The 19,885-nt window shown below is 37.7% G+C and overlaps 1 protein-coding gene across 2 annotated transcripts in view; it reads right to left on the bottom strand.

Annotated features, from left to right (window-relative positions):
• The window catches only part of KLHL15 (kelch like family member 15), a 32,505-nt gene that overhangs the window by 7,734 nt on the left and 4,886 nt on the right, over nucleotides 1–19,885 (bottom strand). For both annotated transcript variants that reach the window (XR_009530922.1, XM_060087779.1), the window contains exon 2: nucleotides 12,853–13,564. Coding sequence is in view for 1 of the 2 variants with exons in the window: in XM_060087779.1 (XP_059943762.1) it covers nucleotides 12,853–13,557 (705 nt within the window). In the remaining variant the exon portion in view is untranslated. The remainder of the gene's footprint in view (nucleotides 1–12,852; nucleotides 13,565–19,885) is intronic.

The following is a 19,885-nucleotide window of genomic DNA, read 5'->3' as shown; positions in this document are numbered from 1 at the left end:
TGAATAAATGGCATTTTAGAGGTTAAAGTAAAAAAAAAAGTAGAGGAAAAAGTGAATTCCCCCCTGGATGAGGTGGTTAATGTAATATTAATAAAGATAAAGAAACAGCCTCCTATCTTATTTCCATTCTTGGCTAAGAATATTATATTCTTTCCAATCTGAAGATCAAACACAATAACTAAGAAAAAACTTAAATCCAAGATGGCTGAGAAAAAAGAAAAACCAGCTAGATATTCACACCGAGTTCAAGTCATCTGATCTCACAAATCACGTCCTGGGATCCTAGGAGCCTTCACAGATAAGGCTGCTTAACTGCTTTCTGTAACCTGTGTGCAATCATGAAGGATGGCAGAGGACTAGAAACCAGACAGACTTCCGAACTAAGACTGCTTAGCTTGAGCCTGATCCTGCATTGTTCAAAACTAGTTAGCACTTGCATATAAGAAAGCACTACAAACTAGGAGGCAACACAGACTCACCAAGTAATGCCAAGACTGACCATTTCTGGTTTAATTTTTGATGATGTAACAACACTGCTAGAGAATGAGAGAACCTATGACTTCAGCAAAGTAATCAACAAAGCTTAGTCATAAAGAAAACAGAAACACTAGGGACCTATGAACCACCTGAAATTGCAACAGTAATTATGTTAATGCATTTGGGGGGTGGGGAAGTCCAAAGCTTTTATCAGATGTTCCAGGGATCCACAAACTCCAAATGTAAAGCTTTAACTGACTCTATCCTCACTACGAACCAACAATGTGATATGACAGTCTTAGGAACTAATAAAATCATGGACTGAATTAGACAGTCCCACCCTCTCTGTTCAGGTGAAACCACAACTAAGACAGTGTTCAATTCCACCAGTGCACTTTAGACAACAAAGTGGATCATGTCGAGAAGACAGCAAAGAGATCCAAATCACAGGAAGAGTGGTCAAACAGATGAAGAATGTTTCAATCCAAGAGAAGACTCAGGAGAGAAAGATGGCAACTGTTTTCAGGACCAATAAGTAGAAGGTAAGAGAAAGACTTTAGGCCAATATAAGGAAAAGCTTTGCAATTAGGACTGACAACATAATGGATGTTCACTGCATTATTATTTGTAAGAGCACAAAAACTGGGCACAACTCACATATCTATTAATATGAAATTGGTTGACCAAACTCTGGTATATAACATGCAATCATTAAAAGGAATGATATTAATCCACATGCAGTAACAGACATTCAAAATGTCAAAATGACAAAACCTGCAGTACTATATATATAATACTCAAAAAATAAAAATGGACTGTTTTGCACAGTCAGCAGTATATGCAGGGGAAAAATGTATATAATACGTGTACAACATATAGTTACCAGTGAGCTCTTGAGGGGCTTGCCCTTTTTAGATTCGAAATAGGTCTGTACTGGGCTTTTCTACAGGGACTACAGTAAAAAGGGTATGGGTACATGTTCCCAAAGTGAAGAACTGTCTACTTCTGGAGTCTAGCATCCTGCCACTGAAGGTAGTCCAGGTGTGGCCACCTATCAGGATGGCTGGAGAGGAATTCCAGCATCACACGAGGACTAGGCAGAATGGCCTATAATGGCTTTCCACCTTCCAACCCCAGGTTCTTGCAGATCACGTCAAACTGGGCCAGCTTAATGGCTTCCTAGAGTCACTTCCTAGTCTTTCCTTTTTTTTGTATACCCAATCTTTGGTCCCTTTGTCCTCTCCCTATTCATTCTATTGTGCTCCTTTGATATTTGGGTTCCAATGAGTTTACAAGAATCACTTCAGCACTATGTTGAAGTCCCAGTCAAAGCTGCATCTTTACCTGATCTGTTCTACCTCTAAGCCCACAATAATGGAAGTTGTGCCTTTTGAGATAGCTATTATACCCTAAGAGATATTCTAACCAAAGATATTTAGCTCCTGCTTCTCTCTGCCAAGGCTAGAAGTTCTAGACCTACCTTGCCTTTTTCCAGGGCTACTTATTGCTGCAATTTTCCTCTAAAACCACACAATATCAATAAGCATAACTAGCTTCTCCTTTCATGATAGGAACAGAAAATTAATGAATCTGTGATAATCCTGGACAAAGTAATTACAGATACACTCTGCTTTAAAACAAAAAGTGTAGGGCCAAAAGCTTCTTTGTGAATGGAATCACTTAAAATGCATTAATGAAGGGAGCTATCCAAAAAGAAACGTGTGGCTCATTTTTTCACAGAGAAAGCATTTCTCTCATCATTTGCTCCTCATATAACAGTTTAACTATCTGTGTATCAGGCTCTTTCAAAAGAAAGATACGGAAAGAATGACATTTCTTTCATGTTCTGAATTACTTTCCTTATCCTTTCTAGGATTTAAAAAGCTGTCTTACGTTAAAACTTGGAAAGATTATCACTTTTCTTGCTTTGATACTTAAAAAAATTGTATTATGGGGCTTCCCTGGTGGCGCAGTGGTTGAGAGTCCGCCTGCCGATGCAGGGGATGTGGGTTCGTGCCCTGGTCCGGGAAGATCTCACGTGCCACGGAGCGGCTGGGCCCGTGAGCCATGGCCGCTGAGCCTGCGCGTCCGGAGCCTGTGCTCCGCAACGGGAGAGGCCACAACAGTGAGAGGCCCGCGTACCGCAAAAAAAAAAAGAAAAAAAAAATTGTATTATGAAAAGCATTTTGAAGTGAAAGTATTTACTACCTCTTAAAAACAGTGATCTGAAAATTTTAAATTGGCCATTTCCTCCTCTAATCTTTTGGTTTAATGAAATTGTGTGCATGCACATATGCATGTAGAGAAAATGTGAGAATTAATAATTTTGAATGTGATTCCTCTAAATATGTTTATTAAGTCAAAGAAATAATAGCTAGCCATTAGCACTGGGTAAAAATTCCATGATTCTCTTCTCAGTGTCAAAATGTTATATAATCCACTTACTAAATTTTTAACTTTTTTTTTTTTTTTTTTTTGCGGTATGCGGGCCTCTCACCGTTGTGGCCTCCCCCGTTGCGGAGCACAGGCTCCGGACGCGCAGGCTCCGGACGCGCAGGCTCCGGACGCGCAGGCTCCGGACGCGCAGGCTCAGCGGCCATGGCTCACGGGCCCAGCCGCTCCGCGGCATATGGGATCCTCCCAGACCAGGGCACGAACCCGTATCCCCTGCATCGGCGGGCGGACTCTCAACCGCTTGCGCCACCAGGGAGGCCCTAAATTTTTAACTTTTAAAGGTAATTTGTGGGCCTCCCTGGTGGCGCAAGTGGTTGAGAGTCCGCCCGCCGATGCAGGGGATACGGGTTCGTGCCCCGGTCTGGGAGGATCCCATATGCCGCGGAGCGGCTGGGCCCGTGAGCCATGGCCGCTGAGCCTGCGCGTCCGGAGCCTGCGCGTCCGGAGCCTGTGCTCCGCAACGGGGGAGGCCACAACGGTGAGAGGCCCGCATACCGCAAAAAAAAAAAAAATAAATAAATAAAGGTAATTTGTTTATACAGCTCTTAATTTCGAAAGAATTAAAATGAAGCAGGCAATATAATTAAAACAGGCATTTCCATAGAGCTTACTACCTTTATTTAAAAATCTACAATTTAAAAGTATCTACTAAAACAGGCTATAGTTTAAAAAATTATTTTAGGCTTTCAGCCAGCCAATTTAAGGTACTATCAGCTGTTTCACCTTTCAAAAGGATTTTTTAAATGCCCAATATAGTAAACCAAAGAAACAAAAGGCCTTATATTAGTTTATCCAGTTGTAGGGAGGTGAGAGGGGTGAGAACTGAGGGTCAGAGTAATCTCTGAACTCAAGATCCCAGGTCTTAGACTTGGCACTGTCCCCAAGTCACTGTGTGACCATGGAGCCTCCAGTTTAGGTATTTTCCCTTTATAAAAGGAGTAAGTTGCATGAACAGACATCTCTCTGGCCCTCCTACATCCAAAACTGCTAACCTAATTTTTGCAATGGTGAGTATAAGGTGTCATGTGGAAGGAAGACTGAGTCCTGGCTGTCAGTTTTATCATCCTTCCTCCATGATTCAGTATTCTCAAAAGAAATACCCAGAAATAAAGCAGTTACTGTCATGGAGCTTTAGTGCGAAAACAAATTATGTCTTTGGGAACCACAGCTACACTTGATATTAATTTTGATATTCAGTAAAATGTGGAAGTCTTTATATGTTTTACTGCAAAAGCAATCTACCCTGATATCAGAGGCTTACTTATAAAATCATGCTCAGAACTGAAGCTTGTATTGATTTATGTGACACAAAAAAGCTAGTTACAAAGTGCCTTTAATTAATCCCTTTGTCCTGAAAAACCGAATAATGATCAGGGATAAGGCTATTTAAAAAAATTAGTTCCTGTTAAGCAGAAATCCTCTCAATAACACTATAATTGCAGTCAAATACCAAACAGTTAAAACAAATTTGAAAAAGGATTTACACATCCTGTCTTCTCCAAGTAGGCAAGAGTCTGAAGTACTGACAGCTTCAGAAGGCAAGTGACCAGGGCAAATGGGGGAAAGGGAAAGGACTCCCTCAGGACAATCTTCTTATATGAGTTTCAGCACAATTTGGTGAGTCCTCTATTCCTTCAACTTTTCTATAGATAGTGAAAAACATTTAACTCAAAAATAAGTGTGCTTCATATGTAGGAAATAAACTTACGGTTACCAAGGGGGGCGGGTGGGAGGGATAAACTGGGAGATTGGGACTGACATATACACACACTACTATATATAAAATAGATAACGAGTAAGAACCTACTGTATAGTACAGGGAACTCTACTCAATACTCTGTAATGACCTATATGGGAACAGAATCTAAAAAAGAGTGGATATATGTGTATGTGTAACTGATTCACTTTGCTGTACAGCAGAAACTAACACAACATTGTAAATCAACTATACTCCAATAAAAAATAATTATAAATAAATAAATAAATGTGCTTAGGGAATTCCCTGGGGGTCCAGTGGTGAGGACTTGGCGCTTTCACTGCCAAGGGCCCAAGTTCGACCCCTGGTCGGGGAACTAAGACCCCACAAGCTGCGCTGCAAGGCCAAAAATAAATAAATAGATAGATAAATAAATGGGCTTAGAAAGTCTAATTTCCTTCCAATTTTGGTACAACAGTAATAGAGCACCACTAGAAATTAAATGAGTGCACAAGCCTAAAAGGTAGAAAATAATGTAAAAGACTTAAGAATATCTTATCACCTGATTACACTAATATTTAAATAGTACAACTAAGTTCTAGAATTCACAACTTTTTTTACACAATTTTTTCCGTACTTATGGAAATACTCTCAACTATGTCAATATTTTATTTATAAATACGGAAGAGCAGAAGGAAAGTCAAATAAAAGGTTTAATCCTAGAACTAACTTCTGAATGAGCAAGGCTTACCTATGACACATGTAACATTTTCTGGGTAAATATTAAATTTGAGAATTAAAACTTTAAAGCCTAAAATCTTAATATACCCCCCCTGGTTCCTTTCCTGCTCCTAACCTTTTCTCGAGTCATTTTCTGAATTCTCTGATCCTTTTTGATTTCTGCTTATCATTTGGTTTCTCTCCCTCTCTTTATTTCCCAATTCATTAAAAAGATTTTCTCCTTTTACAAGTAAATATGGCTGTCCCCATTCCATGTCTTCCTCTCCTGTTACTCCAGTTTCCAATTCTATGCTTTTGTTTTTATCTCCCTTTTATTTAAAAGGAAAATCAGCAAGTAAGGTTGAATTTTTTAACTCCCATTTTCAATAGGTTCCTACCAGCTTAATACAACATTCTAATAGTCTCTTTCCCAGGGGATTTCACAGCAGTCAACACCTAGTCAACTCTAGGAACCTGGAATGAATGCAAGTCAAAGGTGGAAAATAAGAGCACTCCAAATCTATACACAAAGGGCAGAAGACTGGAGAGGAGAAAAACACCTTGGGTGATTTTTAAAGAAGCGCACATGTATTAATTACAATCATCCAAGTCCATGGGGCTGGGAGGGAGGGGTCGATAAAAAAGAGACTGATGCAGAAAAAGACATTGACTGAGAAAGTACGCTTAACCCACTGACCTAGTTTCAAACAAAAACCTGCTAATCTCTGTGCTTTCACTCCAAGGGGCAAGTGAGCTGATTGTTAAGTAATTTCATGTTTATAGCTGTATAAGTACTATTTAATATATGAAGGGGATTTTAAACTTTTTCAAAAACAACTCAAGCTTATTAGAAATTCTAATCAAATTTCACATTGGAAATCCAGGTTACTGTCTTCTAAAAAATATTTTTATTGTCAAATACAGCACTGCTTGTTTCTTCTAAAACTGTGAGGGTTAGAGGGAAATTTGGGTTTTTTTCCTCTAGATTTGTTTGGCTGTAGTATAAGTCATTAGAAATAATTACTTTTTTTGAGTTTTTGGGCTAAACTGTGGTAACACTGAAGTTAATGGTTTGGTTTCTGGACAGAAATTTTGGATTGGTCAAGTGCTAGATTAGTCAAAACATGTTGCAGTGCCTAAGTGAAGGAATTCTGAGGGGTACACAGCACCTACATTTTTACATAGATGTGTCCTTGCCCAGGCAATTTCATTACCAAGTGGGTTGTGCCTCAACCAAAATATCGCACACCCAAGCACGACACATGAAGAATAAATTTCCTTATGTGTCATAGTCCACTGTTAATGCTATATAAACCAACTATGCTGATAGGGAAATATTTGGAAGATTATCAGTGCTTTGTGAAGACCAGTTCTGAGAGCTACCACGTTCTTCAGAAAGTACTAAGGGTCTTAGTAAGGTATACTTGGATACTTAATTTGTAATCCTTAAATTCTATCAGTTTCAAGGTGAGTCCAGGACACCTTACCCCATTTTAAACTGTAGCTTTTAAAGCCACAAATTCTGGTCCTTAAGTAAAAGACATTAAAAAAAAAAAAGGTGTTAGCCTTTCTGAAGCATTTTCACTCTGATCCTAGGATTAATATTCACTAGTAATGAACTTATCTTTTTTCAATGGACTATCAAAATTATCTCAAGGCTGTAAATATCCTTATAACAACAAACTTTTATAAAATGCAGATATGATTTGCTAAATCCAAATATATTCTCAGTGAAGAACATCTTTTCTCATTAAAACATTAGCTTTGCTCTTCAAAAGTTGAATAAACGTAATTTGGGGGGATATGGTGAATTACATTTAACAGGTTGGGGGAAAAAAAGCACATTATGGTATCTGAATATCATGAGCTAGTTTATAAAACAAAATATTTGGAATAAAGCAGAATTCATCTATATAATCTGATTCCTTAAAAAATAATTTTCTTTCCTTTTGAAAAATTGTAAGATCTTATGATTATGATTAATATAATTTCTAAGGGGATCATTGGTATGCTAAATCTTACCTTACACATATTTATGATACTGAAGATGCCCTGCGTTCAAAAATATTAAAATGTCACTTTACTAAAAAATCAACATATGGGTATTTTAATGAATAATTTAACAATTTTGCTAAAAAGATCTTTCCTGTACAAAAAAGTAAAAGAGGCATTTTGCCAAATATACATTTACTTAATAAAATGTTTTCAATAAAGCGATAATTGTTTTTTAAAAACCAAAAGACCAAAGAGAGCAAAGTTTAAACTATTTAAATCTTCACATCACTGAAATTCAGAATGACAAATGTCAGGCCTTATCTCTCTTAACAGATGCAAAGACCATTAGAGTTAGTAAAAATACATGACACAGACATTTGCATTATGTAAAAACTGAGATTGAAGTCTAGTATTAAAACTGAGAATGGACTATAGTTAAAATCAATCATACTCCTAACCAACTATGTCAAAAGGACAAGATCCTTAATTTTCAGCTTTCCTCGATTATACAGTGAAAACTCCAGAATTCTGCTTTCACACCTTACAGTGTTCCCACATCTTATACTTTTTTCAGTGCCATTAAAATTCTTAGGCTATGTTTTGTTCATGCAAACATATTAGAATTTTCACAGCTCTGTAACAACTTCTAAACCACCCAAGCAGGCCCACAGGGTTAACTACATGCTTCCTGCACATGAGGGTCCTCTCCCTACTCTAGTAGCTTGGACTGAGAAGCAACCAGACCCGGGTTCCAGTCTAGACAGTGCCACTTACTCTGGGATAAGACTCCTAACTCTTCTGAGCCTGTTTTCTTACCTACAAAACAGAGATAACCTGCAGACTCTACCTATGTGTACAGCACTCAGTGCAAGGCCTGGCATTTAAGTGTAAGGTGTTCTGATAAGTAGAATCACTGCCTCTAAGGAACTTGGTGCGGAAATCTGCAAAGTCTTGGTCTCTTGGTTGATGATCCTGTCCCACAGAGTCAGTACAAAAGTTAAGACAGTCTGTTTTCAGCTGGGGAGAAAATCCAGTAGACGACTAGGGGAAAAGATACCGTAGAAGAAAAACCCAAAGATTTCCGCACAGCTAGAGGGCATGATTCAGGTCCCTGGAATCAGTGGGGGCTATTCCTTAGGGAGAGGCGGAATGGCCCTACAAAGCCATTGCTCAGATCTGATCGTTACTACCAAAGGAAGAATTAAAATCTCTAAAGGTTTCTTCACGAAGCTTTGTTCAATCACTTTTTATTTTCCTGAGGCCAGGGAAAGGATTCTGACAAAGAGATGCTATACTTAAGTTATCTTCATCAGCCATTCCACAGAATAGTTAAGTAGGAAGGTTCACTTAACACTAAACTGTACAGAACATTTCTAAAGGCTAAGGCTCCAGGAAAGGGTTAAATAAGTTAGAAAGGCTGTTTAATGTATGCATATTTAGAGTTTCTAGAGCACAACTTACTCCCTGAACTTGTAGAGCAGCGCTGTGCAACGGAAATATAATCTGAGCCACAAATGTGAGCCAACGATGTAATTTTTACACTTTTTAGTGGCCATAGTTTAAAAAGCAAAAAGGTGAAATTGACTTTAATAATGTATTTTAGCCCAATATATCCAAAATACCATTTCAACATATAATCAATATAAAAGTTAGTAATGAGGTAATTTATATCCTTTGTGTCATCTTAACCTTTGAAATCTCAAATCAGACTTGTCACATTTCAAGTATTCAAAAGCCACAAGCAGTGATTGTATTGAACAGCATGGTTCTAGAGATACGCTACTTTTTTAATAAGAAAGAATAATCTTTTAATTTTGACATTTTAGCTAGTTTTAATTCCAATAAATTGAATGGAAAGGCTCCAAATTTTTTTTTAAAGGGAGGGAAATTTTATGAATCTAAAAGGAACCTAATGCAGAGTAGTGTGAATAAAGTCCTTGATGATTTTAGTCATAGGATTGGGCTACTTAGCCTCTTAATACAGAAAAGAATGGCAAATTCTAAGTTTGATCAGAGTTGCTAAGTGGTTTTCCAAGACTTTCTCTGGCATTACAACAATATTTCCCTGTAATTGTTCCTGAAAATACACGATGCTAAAAAGTAGGTGTGTTAACAGGAAATATAAGGAAGAGAAGAACTAAGTTAACATCAACACAAGGAAATAATCTGATAAATCCAGAATGTGGGGACACACTAGGACAATTGGTAATCTGATCTTTCTAAAAAAAAAAAGTGGGGGACTGTTTTAGATTCTTTAAGAAAGATTAGGGCCTCCCTGGTGGCGCAGTGGTTGAGAGTCCGCCTGCCGATGCAGGGGATACGGGTTCGTGCCCCGGTCTGGGAGGATCCCATATGCCGCAGAGCGGCTGGGCCCGTGAGCCATGGCCGCTGGGCCTGCGCGTCCGGAGCCTGTGCTCTGCAACGGGAGAGGCCACAACAGTGAGAGGCCCGCATACCGCAAAAAAAAAAAAAAAAAAAAAAAAAAAAAAAAGAAAGATTAAACAGACGTGATAACCAAAAGCAATGTGTAAACCATGACTGGATTCTAGGGCATTTGGGGGACAACTCTGAATATGAACTAGCTGTTAGATGATGTCAGGGTCTTACTGTTAATTTTCCTGGGTGGAATGGTATTGAACCTGGGTAGGAAAAAGTCCTTATTCTTAGGAGAGGCATGCTAATAAGTATTAAGGGATGAGATGTCATGATGTTTTCAACTTATTTTCAAACGTTCAGCAAAGGAAAAAAATCTACATAAAGAAAATATGGTAAAATGTTAACAGTTCTTGAATCTAGGTGATAGCTATATAGGTATTCATTTTAATTTCAATAACGGTATTATGGTTATGTAGAATTTCCTCACTCTTGGGAGATAAGATGCTTGCTGAAGTAGTTAAGGAGGAAACGTCACATCTACAACTTTCTTTGAAATGGTTTAGCAAAAAACAAAAATTTTACATAAAGGCACACACTCTCCTCTCTATCTAAAAACAGGGTGGCAAAATGACAACAACTACTAACCTACAAGATATGTTTCTGGGTGATCATTCTACTGTTCCTTCAGCTTTTTTGTATGTTTACAAAGTCTAATAGACAGTTTTTAAAAATTGAAAGCTAAAAAGTGCATATTAACATTTCATTTTTCTAAATTTCAGCAAATAGGATAAAACCACAAATCAAAACTGCCTACACTTTTCCCCATGTAGATCCTCATACTAAAAAAGGACCAGCACAGATGTACTATGTCTTTATTTCTGTGCCCTTTCTGGTTCCATGCATATATAATGGTTTTAAAACGGCCTTGTTTGAGACCTGCAGAGTGCTGAGTACAGGAAAAATAGATGGGCCCTATTTTCAAGGAGCTCGTAACAGTATGGTGTAAAATAGTCCAAATTCTTATTTCCCAACCAAATTTTCCATTTTAGTTTCTGAAGTTTAATTTCTAGAGATAAGGTCTCAAATCTGCTTAGTGTTTTACAACACATTCCTTTGATAAACATTATTTCTCACACACTGCTAAGACAAGAATCACCAACTACCTTCCCTTCCATTGACCTTACCAGTATCACAAATAAAACTGGAAGATTTATATAAAAAACAGAAAGATTTCTCTGTAGCCAGGGCCTTATTAAGTTTTCGTAAGAAATTAATTCAAGAAGGAAGCCTTAACAACATTTTTATTCTGATGAGATTCCCAATACCTGGCCAATAAGTAATAACCACATCCTACGCTATATATGCAAACAGAACCATCAGAAGGTACAAGTGTTGTTTTATATGATTTACAAAACTGGGAGTTCCCTGGCGGTCCAGTGGTTAGGACTCCATGCTTCGATCCCTGGTCGGGGAATTAAGATCCCACAAGCCGCGCAGTGCGGCCAAAAAAAAAAAAGAAAGAAAGAAAGAAGATGATGGAAAAAAAAAAACTACAAAATTACCTGATGATATTAACTTCCATCCACTGTCACTATTGACCACACTGAACTGATAGTTGGAATATAAAAAGGCTCTGCAGCTCAGCACTTAATCATTTACTGCTATCAATTATCCATCATAATGTCCTACAAGAGGGAAAATTTTATTCTCTATTTCATGAGCACTTCCATCTAGACTGAAGTTGAGGGGTGTTTATTTGCTTTAATAGTGGGAAAGCATTTCCATCTAACATGTAAAGACAAAACAGGATTCCCCAGGAAAAGAGAGCAATAAAAACAATAGTAAGGAAAAAAATCAAAACATCAGAGAAAAATGATTTACATTGTTGATGTGGGGCTGATTATCACTGAACAAAAAATAATTAAGAAATGTATTCTTTAGTTTCAATTATTTCTGTCATATCAGTACATTCTGAGAATAAAGATAAAATCCCACAAAACTGAGTTATCTAGTAAAAGTTTAAGTTAATGATATTTCACAGCATTTCAGAGGGGAAAAAAAAAGACATGCCAGGCTGCTGAGTGTTATTCGAAGGTGCAAATTTGTTTATTTTTCAAATGGTGTAAACAACCCTCCTTTGCAAATATTATATTTTTATCACCAGGTCTGGTAACTAAAGCTAAGGAACCACCTAACATGAAAGGTGTCGACCAAAGCTTTCAGTGTGCTTTCTAGAAAGAAGAAAAGATGCAAGAGGTAAACAGAGCGCCAGAGGTAACCATGTGATTAGAAACCAATTAAGTTAAGTAATTACTGAAACTGCTTTCTCTCCTTTGGGCAAGAGAGCATTACAACCGAGACTCTGATATAAAAATGAAAAATGCTTACATGCAAAAAGGCCAAGGCTGTTTTGGAGAAAGACAATTTTAAGACAGCAGAACTATTATATGGTAAAATGTGCACAGGGATGTTTGATCAATGTAGGTAGAGGATCTATAGTCTATTTGTTTAGGAATGCCAAAACAACGGTTTTAGACAAACATGTGTTCAAGATTAAATTTAGTTAGTATTCACAGAGAGGGGGGTGGGGGAGATGGACGGGGAGGCGCAGAACTAGGCAAGAGTAGGGAAGAAAATCAGCGCCAGGGCCTACTGGTTTTCAAGAGCTATTTTATGTTTCCTCACTACATTTTAGAGGAATACGAAATTGTGTTAATACTTATCATTCAGAACTACAAAACTCCTCTCAACTCTAATTTCATCATGTATCACTTAAATTCATTTTTAAAAAGAGAGCTAGACGGACCCAGTTCAATTTTAATTACTCTGTGAAAAGAAAGAGAAGCTAAAGCAAACTTATAATATTTGGGGTTAAATAATTATGCTTCAACTTTAAAAGTACTTTCAAAATGAAACTATTCTACCACCTACCTGGTTCATCTTTCACCCACAAAATGTGTTTTAAAAAACCTAAATACACAAGCTACAACAAATTAGACTTCTTACACATAACTATTCTTAAAAACTATTCATTCTTTCTGGCTCCTGACCAAGCCTGAGAATCTTATCTATAAAGACATACTGCCTTATTAGCTAAATGATGAGTCCTGTCTATTGCTTTCAAATGTACCAACCTTCTCAAAAACACTGGATGGGGTCATCAAACAAAACCTGATGTTCTGAATGATGGTATCGGTATGTCTCCAGCGTCTTCTATCATGCCGCAGCCAAGACTGCACAGCCTCGTACAGCTCTATCTCTGGGAACCTGCTCAGATGATCATTATCCAAGTAAGACATGAGCTTCTCAAAGCTCAGATAAGACAGGAAGTCAGGCCTGGACATGAGTGGTACGAAGTTGTCTAGCAGAAAGGCGTCCAACTTCTCCCTGACTCCCTCGATGTTTACACCGAAATCATCTAAGAGTCTCATAATTTCTGCACAGTTTTCTAAGCAGATTTTTGCTAATAGAAAAGAGCAGCAGAACTTCACCACTTCTATAAGTTGAACATACATGGCAGCCTGAAGAATCTCATGAACAGTACTCATACTCAGTTCTATAGTTCCATAGTACATAAACTGAAGGACGTGGCTGAAACCGGTAGCAGTTAGACCTTTTAAATGAATTTTGTCCTGATCTCGCTCCCTCATGTCTGCGGTAAACATAATTCTGAAGTAATCACTCTGGGTGGCCAAGAGTGCTTTATGGGCCTGGAACTGATGATCTTCAATAACCAGAGTGACATCAAGAAGCAATCCCTCCTCATACAGTGCTCTGAACCCAGCAGAGACACTGGTGTCATGGATGGAGGAACAGAATCCTTCCACGTCCCCTGCCATGAATCACCTGGAAAAAAAGTAATCAAAGAAAACTGTTAATCATTTCCATGCATTCTGAAGACATTATTAACTTAGAGCTTAAAAAGTTTTTATAATTATCTCAATTCCACTGCCTAAGTCCTACATGTACAAACCCTTTGGGAGAAAACAACTTAAAGGTTTGTGGGCTAATATTTTTGGCTTCCCTACCTGGGGGAAAAAATCTATTAAATATCTATTCAACAATGGTAAATTGTTAACTTACAAATATATGCCTATCCCAGTGATTTTACACTGTTTACCAAATATATTTAAACATGTCCCCAAATTATCAACCAAAAAGGATTTCTCAGCCAAATACTAAATCATGAGAAAAAGAGGTAAGAAATTAAACCAAAAAGTACACTGTTGACCTTGAAACCTCCTAGAAACTTACCCAAAGGAAATAATCAGATACATATGCCAACTTGCACACACAAGGTTTTTCTTTCTAACCTTATTTATAATAAAGAACTGGAAAGTATTCAAAAGCCCAACAATAGAAATAAATACAGTACAGTCCTACAATGGATTACTATAACAACTAAAAATGATGGCAGCAATCTACCTATTCTGAGAAATAATATTTACTAGGTATTATTATGTGGGAAAAAAAGCAGGCAATTGCAGTATACTCAGTATATTTTCAAAAATTATACATATATATATATATATATATATATATATATATATGTTTAGATGAGAAAAAGTCTGGAGGAATATATACCAAAATGATGTCCCTGGGGTAGTGGGACTTCAGGAAATTTTGAGGTTTATCTTTTCCTTCTTACTTACCTCATTAACCTTATTTTTAAAAACAATGACCATGTATTGTGTATATATTTAAAACATAAATACATAATTTTTAAAGGAAATTAAACCGCATTTTTGCATATCAGAGAAATGAAGCCAAATAGTGGGATTATAATTAGATCTCTTAAGCAGAATAAACTAATTCAGTCTACTAGACTGTTTATGAAGCAAAGTAATTTTCTTTCCACACAACCCCCCCAGGCCAACTATCTATCCTCTCCTCAACTCTCATCCTCACACAGCTCCAAGCTTCCTCCACGATGACACATCATCCCATCCACGAATTCCCTCCCAACCCTTTCCACTGTGCCCTGTGGAACCTTGCTTCAGTGTAAACAAACTCCCCTACAGGCTCATGCCGGTCACAGAAAGTTTTCTCTGCTTTCTGATTTAAAAACAAAAAACAGAACAACCCTCTTCTACGTTCTTCTTAGAACAAAATGCTCTTCTATAGCTTACGACCTACCTTCTAATAAGCCTTCTTTTAGCTTTCTACTGTCCTTTTTCTAAGATATGGCAGAGGGGATTCCTGAGAGGCATATACCACTATATCTAACGTAACGCCTGGCACACAGAGGTGCTCTTCTTTTGGTTAACAAAGGGGAAGGCACTGGTAATAGAGTGGTGAGGCTGCCAGGATGGCCTCCCTGAAGGAGGTAGAGCAGGTGCCAGCAGTGACCGCGGTGCCAGCTGCTTCGCTGTAGGGCTCGTGGTCCACCCAAACACTCAACCAGGGAAAGGAAAGAAGGTCTAAGCTGGAGAAGGACAGAGGTAAAGTTTGGAGATGACAGACCAAATGAAAAGAGAGGAGATTAAGCCAGAGACTGGGAAGCCGACAGTTAAAGGTTTCAGGTGTGGGTCAGTTCCTGATTGTGGCAAGGCCCAGCAGGTTTGAGAATAAGGTTTTAAAATGGAGCAAGGGGGGGAGGTTATAAGAGTTTAGGTGGTCAGGGAACTTTGCCTCTCAGTTTTTGGATGAGTGGTCTTATGTGAACATTGAAGAGGTGGAGAAAATGAGTCTTAGCCAGGTACCACAGTCATCAGTGAATATGGAGGGGAGAGAGAGAGATCAGGATATGTGTATATGGTAAGTAACAAGGAGCAACAGAAGGTGGATTTTTATCTAAGAGAGCTATCTCTTAAACACTGGTGTTCCCTAGGATTCTATTGTTGCACCTTTCCTCCTCTCATCTAAACACTGTATTTCCCTCAACGATCTCATCTAAACCCATGGTTTCTACTAATACCTACCTTTATCAGTGCCTTCACCATCACTGTCCCAATCTCTATCCTTACACTAGTACTGTACATAGCAAATCTCCTGTTAGATACCTCTGGGTGCCCCACAGGGATTTCAAAATTGTGTCTAAACAGAATCATAACTCTACTCTCTCCCCAATCAGTTCTTTCTTTTGTATTCCCCGTCTTATCAAGAGGCATTCTAGGTGCCTCTTTCTTCCCCTTTGTCCTTAACTTACCTGTAAGTCTTACTGATTACCCAACATAATATGTTCACTTACCTAACACAGCAAAGTATGCACAAGATGAAATTAATATCAAAATTTTTATCAGCACTCCATTAATCCAAAAGCTATATACTTTCACTTTGCAAAGACAGAACACAAGAGGGCTGTCTATAATTTGGAAAATAGATATATTTTAGACACTGTAATCAATGCTTGGCAGAACTACTTTACTAACACATTCAAGACTAAAGTAAGCTATCAGATTTTATTTCCTGAATTATTTTTAAAGGTAAAATGAATGGACTTAGAATTTTCCAAGTGATATAAGGCACATGTACAAAAACGCATACTGAGAACAAAAGGAACATATCGGAATAATCAAATATTCTGGTTAGTAGAAGGCTATCAACATCACACTAATTCTCAATTTTCAAAATAATTAGAATAAAAAACAAATTAAACTGGATGAAATTTTGATATTTCATTATCTTTCTCAGGATCATTAAGGACACCAACTATCACTCTGACTCATCAAGATTTATTGGTCACAGTTAATGTAGATTTAATAGTAGAAGGTTGGACATGAGCATTTATATACTTGAGAGGAAACTGCTTTGTTTCATTAATCTGTTATTTTGACGGTGCCTAAAATACCATACATTTCACTTCTTGTCAAAGTAACCCTTCTCTATTTAACAGTTATCACTATGTGATATGGTCTCAAACAGCTAATATTCACCTTTTGGACAAAGATTCCATCTAAAGGAAAGATTTTAAAGGAGGTACCATGCTTTCTCAAAAAAAGTAACCTAGGTTCCAGATACTTAATATGGTGGTAACATCATAGGGCAAAGAAGCTGGGGTGGGGGGGCGGGAATGAGAAGGACTGATAAGCTGTGAGGCAAAAGACCCTAAAGATGTAAGGAGAGCACCCACTCTCCTCTGGGCACCCAGCCCACCAAGTGGGATTCCTAGCAGACAGGCATCCACCCTGTGATCTTGTCCTGTTACATATGGTCAGATTGGGGTGGGAAATATGAATCAAGATGAACGCTCTTGTGTCAAGAATTTAGAAAGAAGAGGAGAGAAAAACAAAAAGAGACGTGCACTGACTATGTATGACTAGAACTGGAACATGTCAAAGAGCAGCTGTGGGCACCAACTTCTGCCTGCCATGTGGGCTGAGTATCAGAGAAAGCCAGTCAACTGAGAAAGAAGAGGAGAGCCAAGACGAGAGGACAGGGAGTTCTCCCTAACTCCTTCATTTTTCCACTTCGTAGGCCCAGCTCTATTCCTACCCATGGGTGCTGAGAGAAATCCTTACATGCTCAGAATAGATCTTCCCCCTTACTACCTCAGGTGGGCTTTTCCTACATATAACCAAGGTCCCTAACTAATACGGTTTTAGAGCAGAAATAGCTATACTTTGAGTAAGTTACTCAAACTTCCTTGGCCTTATCTCTGCACCTATAAAATAAAAGCATTCAACACGATGATCTCTAAAAATTTTTAGTCATAAAACTCTTATTTATTCTACTTTTTATATGATTTTACAGATGTGTAAAGCACGTATAAAGACATGCAAAGTAAATAAACTATAGCTATTTTTTAAGTCTTAGCAATGCATTTCTGAAGTTTATCTGATCTAAAGTTCTTCTAAAACTAATTTGTAATAGCTGGGAAATTTGCAGTAATTTTTTTCTACATGAAAAAGCTTGGTGCATCTATCAATAAGACAGCTTTAGAGAAGCAGCAGTATCTTACACTTTTATAGGAAGCATGTATGTAAGTAGAAAATGATACTCAGTGATTAACTGACCAACATGATATAGTCTGTAAATGGTAGTGAGTTACGAGTACAGGACTCCAGACCTGGAGTCTCTTAATTCTGGAGAAACCCTTCTCCTCAGCAACAGCACTTCAAACCCCAGCTCATTTTCTGAGTAAGGTCTCTTAGGACGCAGGCCAACTCTAACTTGAGAGATGAAGATACTAATGTCCACAGGTGAAATTTTTCTTCAAAGTCATACAACTAGTTAGAAATAGAGTTAAGACTAGATTTGCAAGAAGTACAAAATAGTATGGTTAGGAAGAGCAAAATCTTTGAAATCAGAGCGCTTTTAGTACTTACCATCGGTGTGACCTGGAGAAATTTAACTTCCTGACCTCAGTTTCCATCCATATATTAGGAATAATCATCATCTATTATTACTGAGTTGGGGTGATGATCAAATAAACTGACGTAAGTTAAATGTCTAGCCCAGAGGGAGGCACCCCACCAGAGGTCAATCAATGCTGCCTTCCCTGTCCAGCTCTTACCTAATGCTCCTTATCACCCACAGAACCACGGGAACTTAACACCCTTCAAACTTCCCTCTACAGACGCCATACCTCCCTAAGGTTTATCACAATGCAAGTTTATAAGAGATCAGGAGATGTACTGGTAGTCAAAACACTGGACCTCATTTGCAATGGCATTGTTTTCCATTTTTTTCTCTTCACACAAGTATAATTTTCTAGCTTTTCTGGGCTCCTTAGGCTTTTCTGCCCTAACAAGAGTAACTACTCTTTGTATCTGTGCTGTTCAATATGAAAGCCACTACCCATAGGGCTTTTGAACACTTGAAATATGGTAAGACCAAACTGAGATGATGTGCTTTAAGTGTAAAATGAACACCAGCTTTTGAAGACTTAGAAAAAAAAAAGTAAAATATCTCATTATACAAATTTTTAATACTGATTACATGTTGAAGTAATATTCTGGATATACTGAGTTAAATAAAACATTAAAATTAATCTCACCTTTTTTTACTTTTTAAAGCTGCTGCTATGAGAAAAATTTAAATTACATATTGTGGCTTGCATTATATTCTGTCGGACAGCACAGATCTATAACATAAATGTTTAAGGTGTCAAACAACCAAACTTACAAATGAACATGTGAAACAAAACCAACTTGTCCACAATCCATACCCTGGAAGCTATAAAGAAAAGAAAAAAAAAGTGAGGCTTAGATTAAAATAAAACAAAAATAACACAAAAACACACATGTAAGCAAATAAAATAAATAACAAGAAAAAGGTAAGTGTAAGAAGAATACAAAAAGAAAAATATACAAAATCTTAAGTGTAAGATAATTATAGGAATTTAAGGAATAAATTAATAATTATAAGAACTAATCACTGTAAAAGTAAACAAAAATAACTATAAATCAATGAGGGCTAGAGAAAAATAATCTGCTAAGGGGCTTTGAGAAAAGATATTTACTGACATACAAAATGCTCAATGTCAAAAATTATGTATCCTAACTTTTCAAAACACATCATCAAGTTAAGAGAAATCATGGTTTATAAACCTGTATACCCTTGGCTTTCTACACTTCTGTATTCTACACCTGGCCTTCAGAATTTCAAACGGTAGGGTTTTTCAAAAGAGGAACCAACTTAAACTAAATGATAAGGCATACTGATACTACGAGGAAAGAAAATACTGGAGTTTGTCCTGTTCCATAAACTTGGCACTGACTGAAGAAAAAAGAAAGCCTCACATTTTCTATGCATGAGAATGACTGGTATAGCATTTCTCAAAGTGTGGTCCAGGTATAACTGGGACCTTAGTCCCCTAAGAGAACTTAGTGAGATCAAAACAATTTTCGTAATAATTATTTTATTTTATTTTATTTTTTTTTTTTTTTTTTTGCGGTACGCGGGCCTCTCACTGTTGTGGCCTCTCCCGTTGCGGAGCACAGGCTCCGGACACACAGGCTCAGCGGCCATGGCTCACGGGCCCAGCCGCTCCGCGGCATGTGGGATCTTCCCGGACCAGGGCACGAACCCGTGTCCCCTGCATCGGCAGGCAGACTCTCAACCACTGCGCCACCAGGGAAGCCCATAATAATGATTTTAAAAGCGATTTTTCTTTTTTACTTTCATTCTCTGTGTTTTCCAGATACTACATGTGATATGAATGCAGAAGCCAATAAGAAGCCTATTGTCTTTTATTAAGCCAGACCTTAAAGAGATTTGCAAAAA

The sequence above is a fragment of the Mesoplodon densirostris genome, chromosome X (assembly GCF_025265405.1).
Source record: "Mesoplodon densirostris isolate mMesDen1 chromosome X, mMesDen1 primary haplotype, whole genome shotgun sequence".
In the NCBI taxonomy this organism is placed as follows: domain Eukaryota; kingdom Metazoa; phylum Chordata; class Mammalia; order Artiodactyla; family Ziphiidae; genus Mesoplodon; species Mesoplodon densirostris.
The sequence above is the reverse complement of the archived record's forward strand: the minus strand, read 5'-3'. Positions and strand labels throughout refer to the sequence as shown.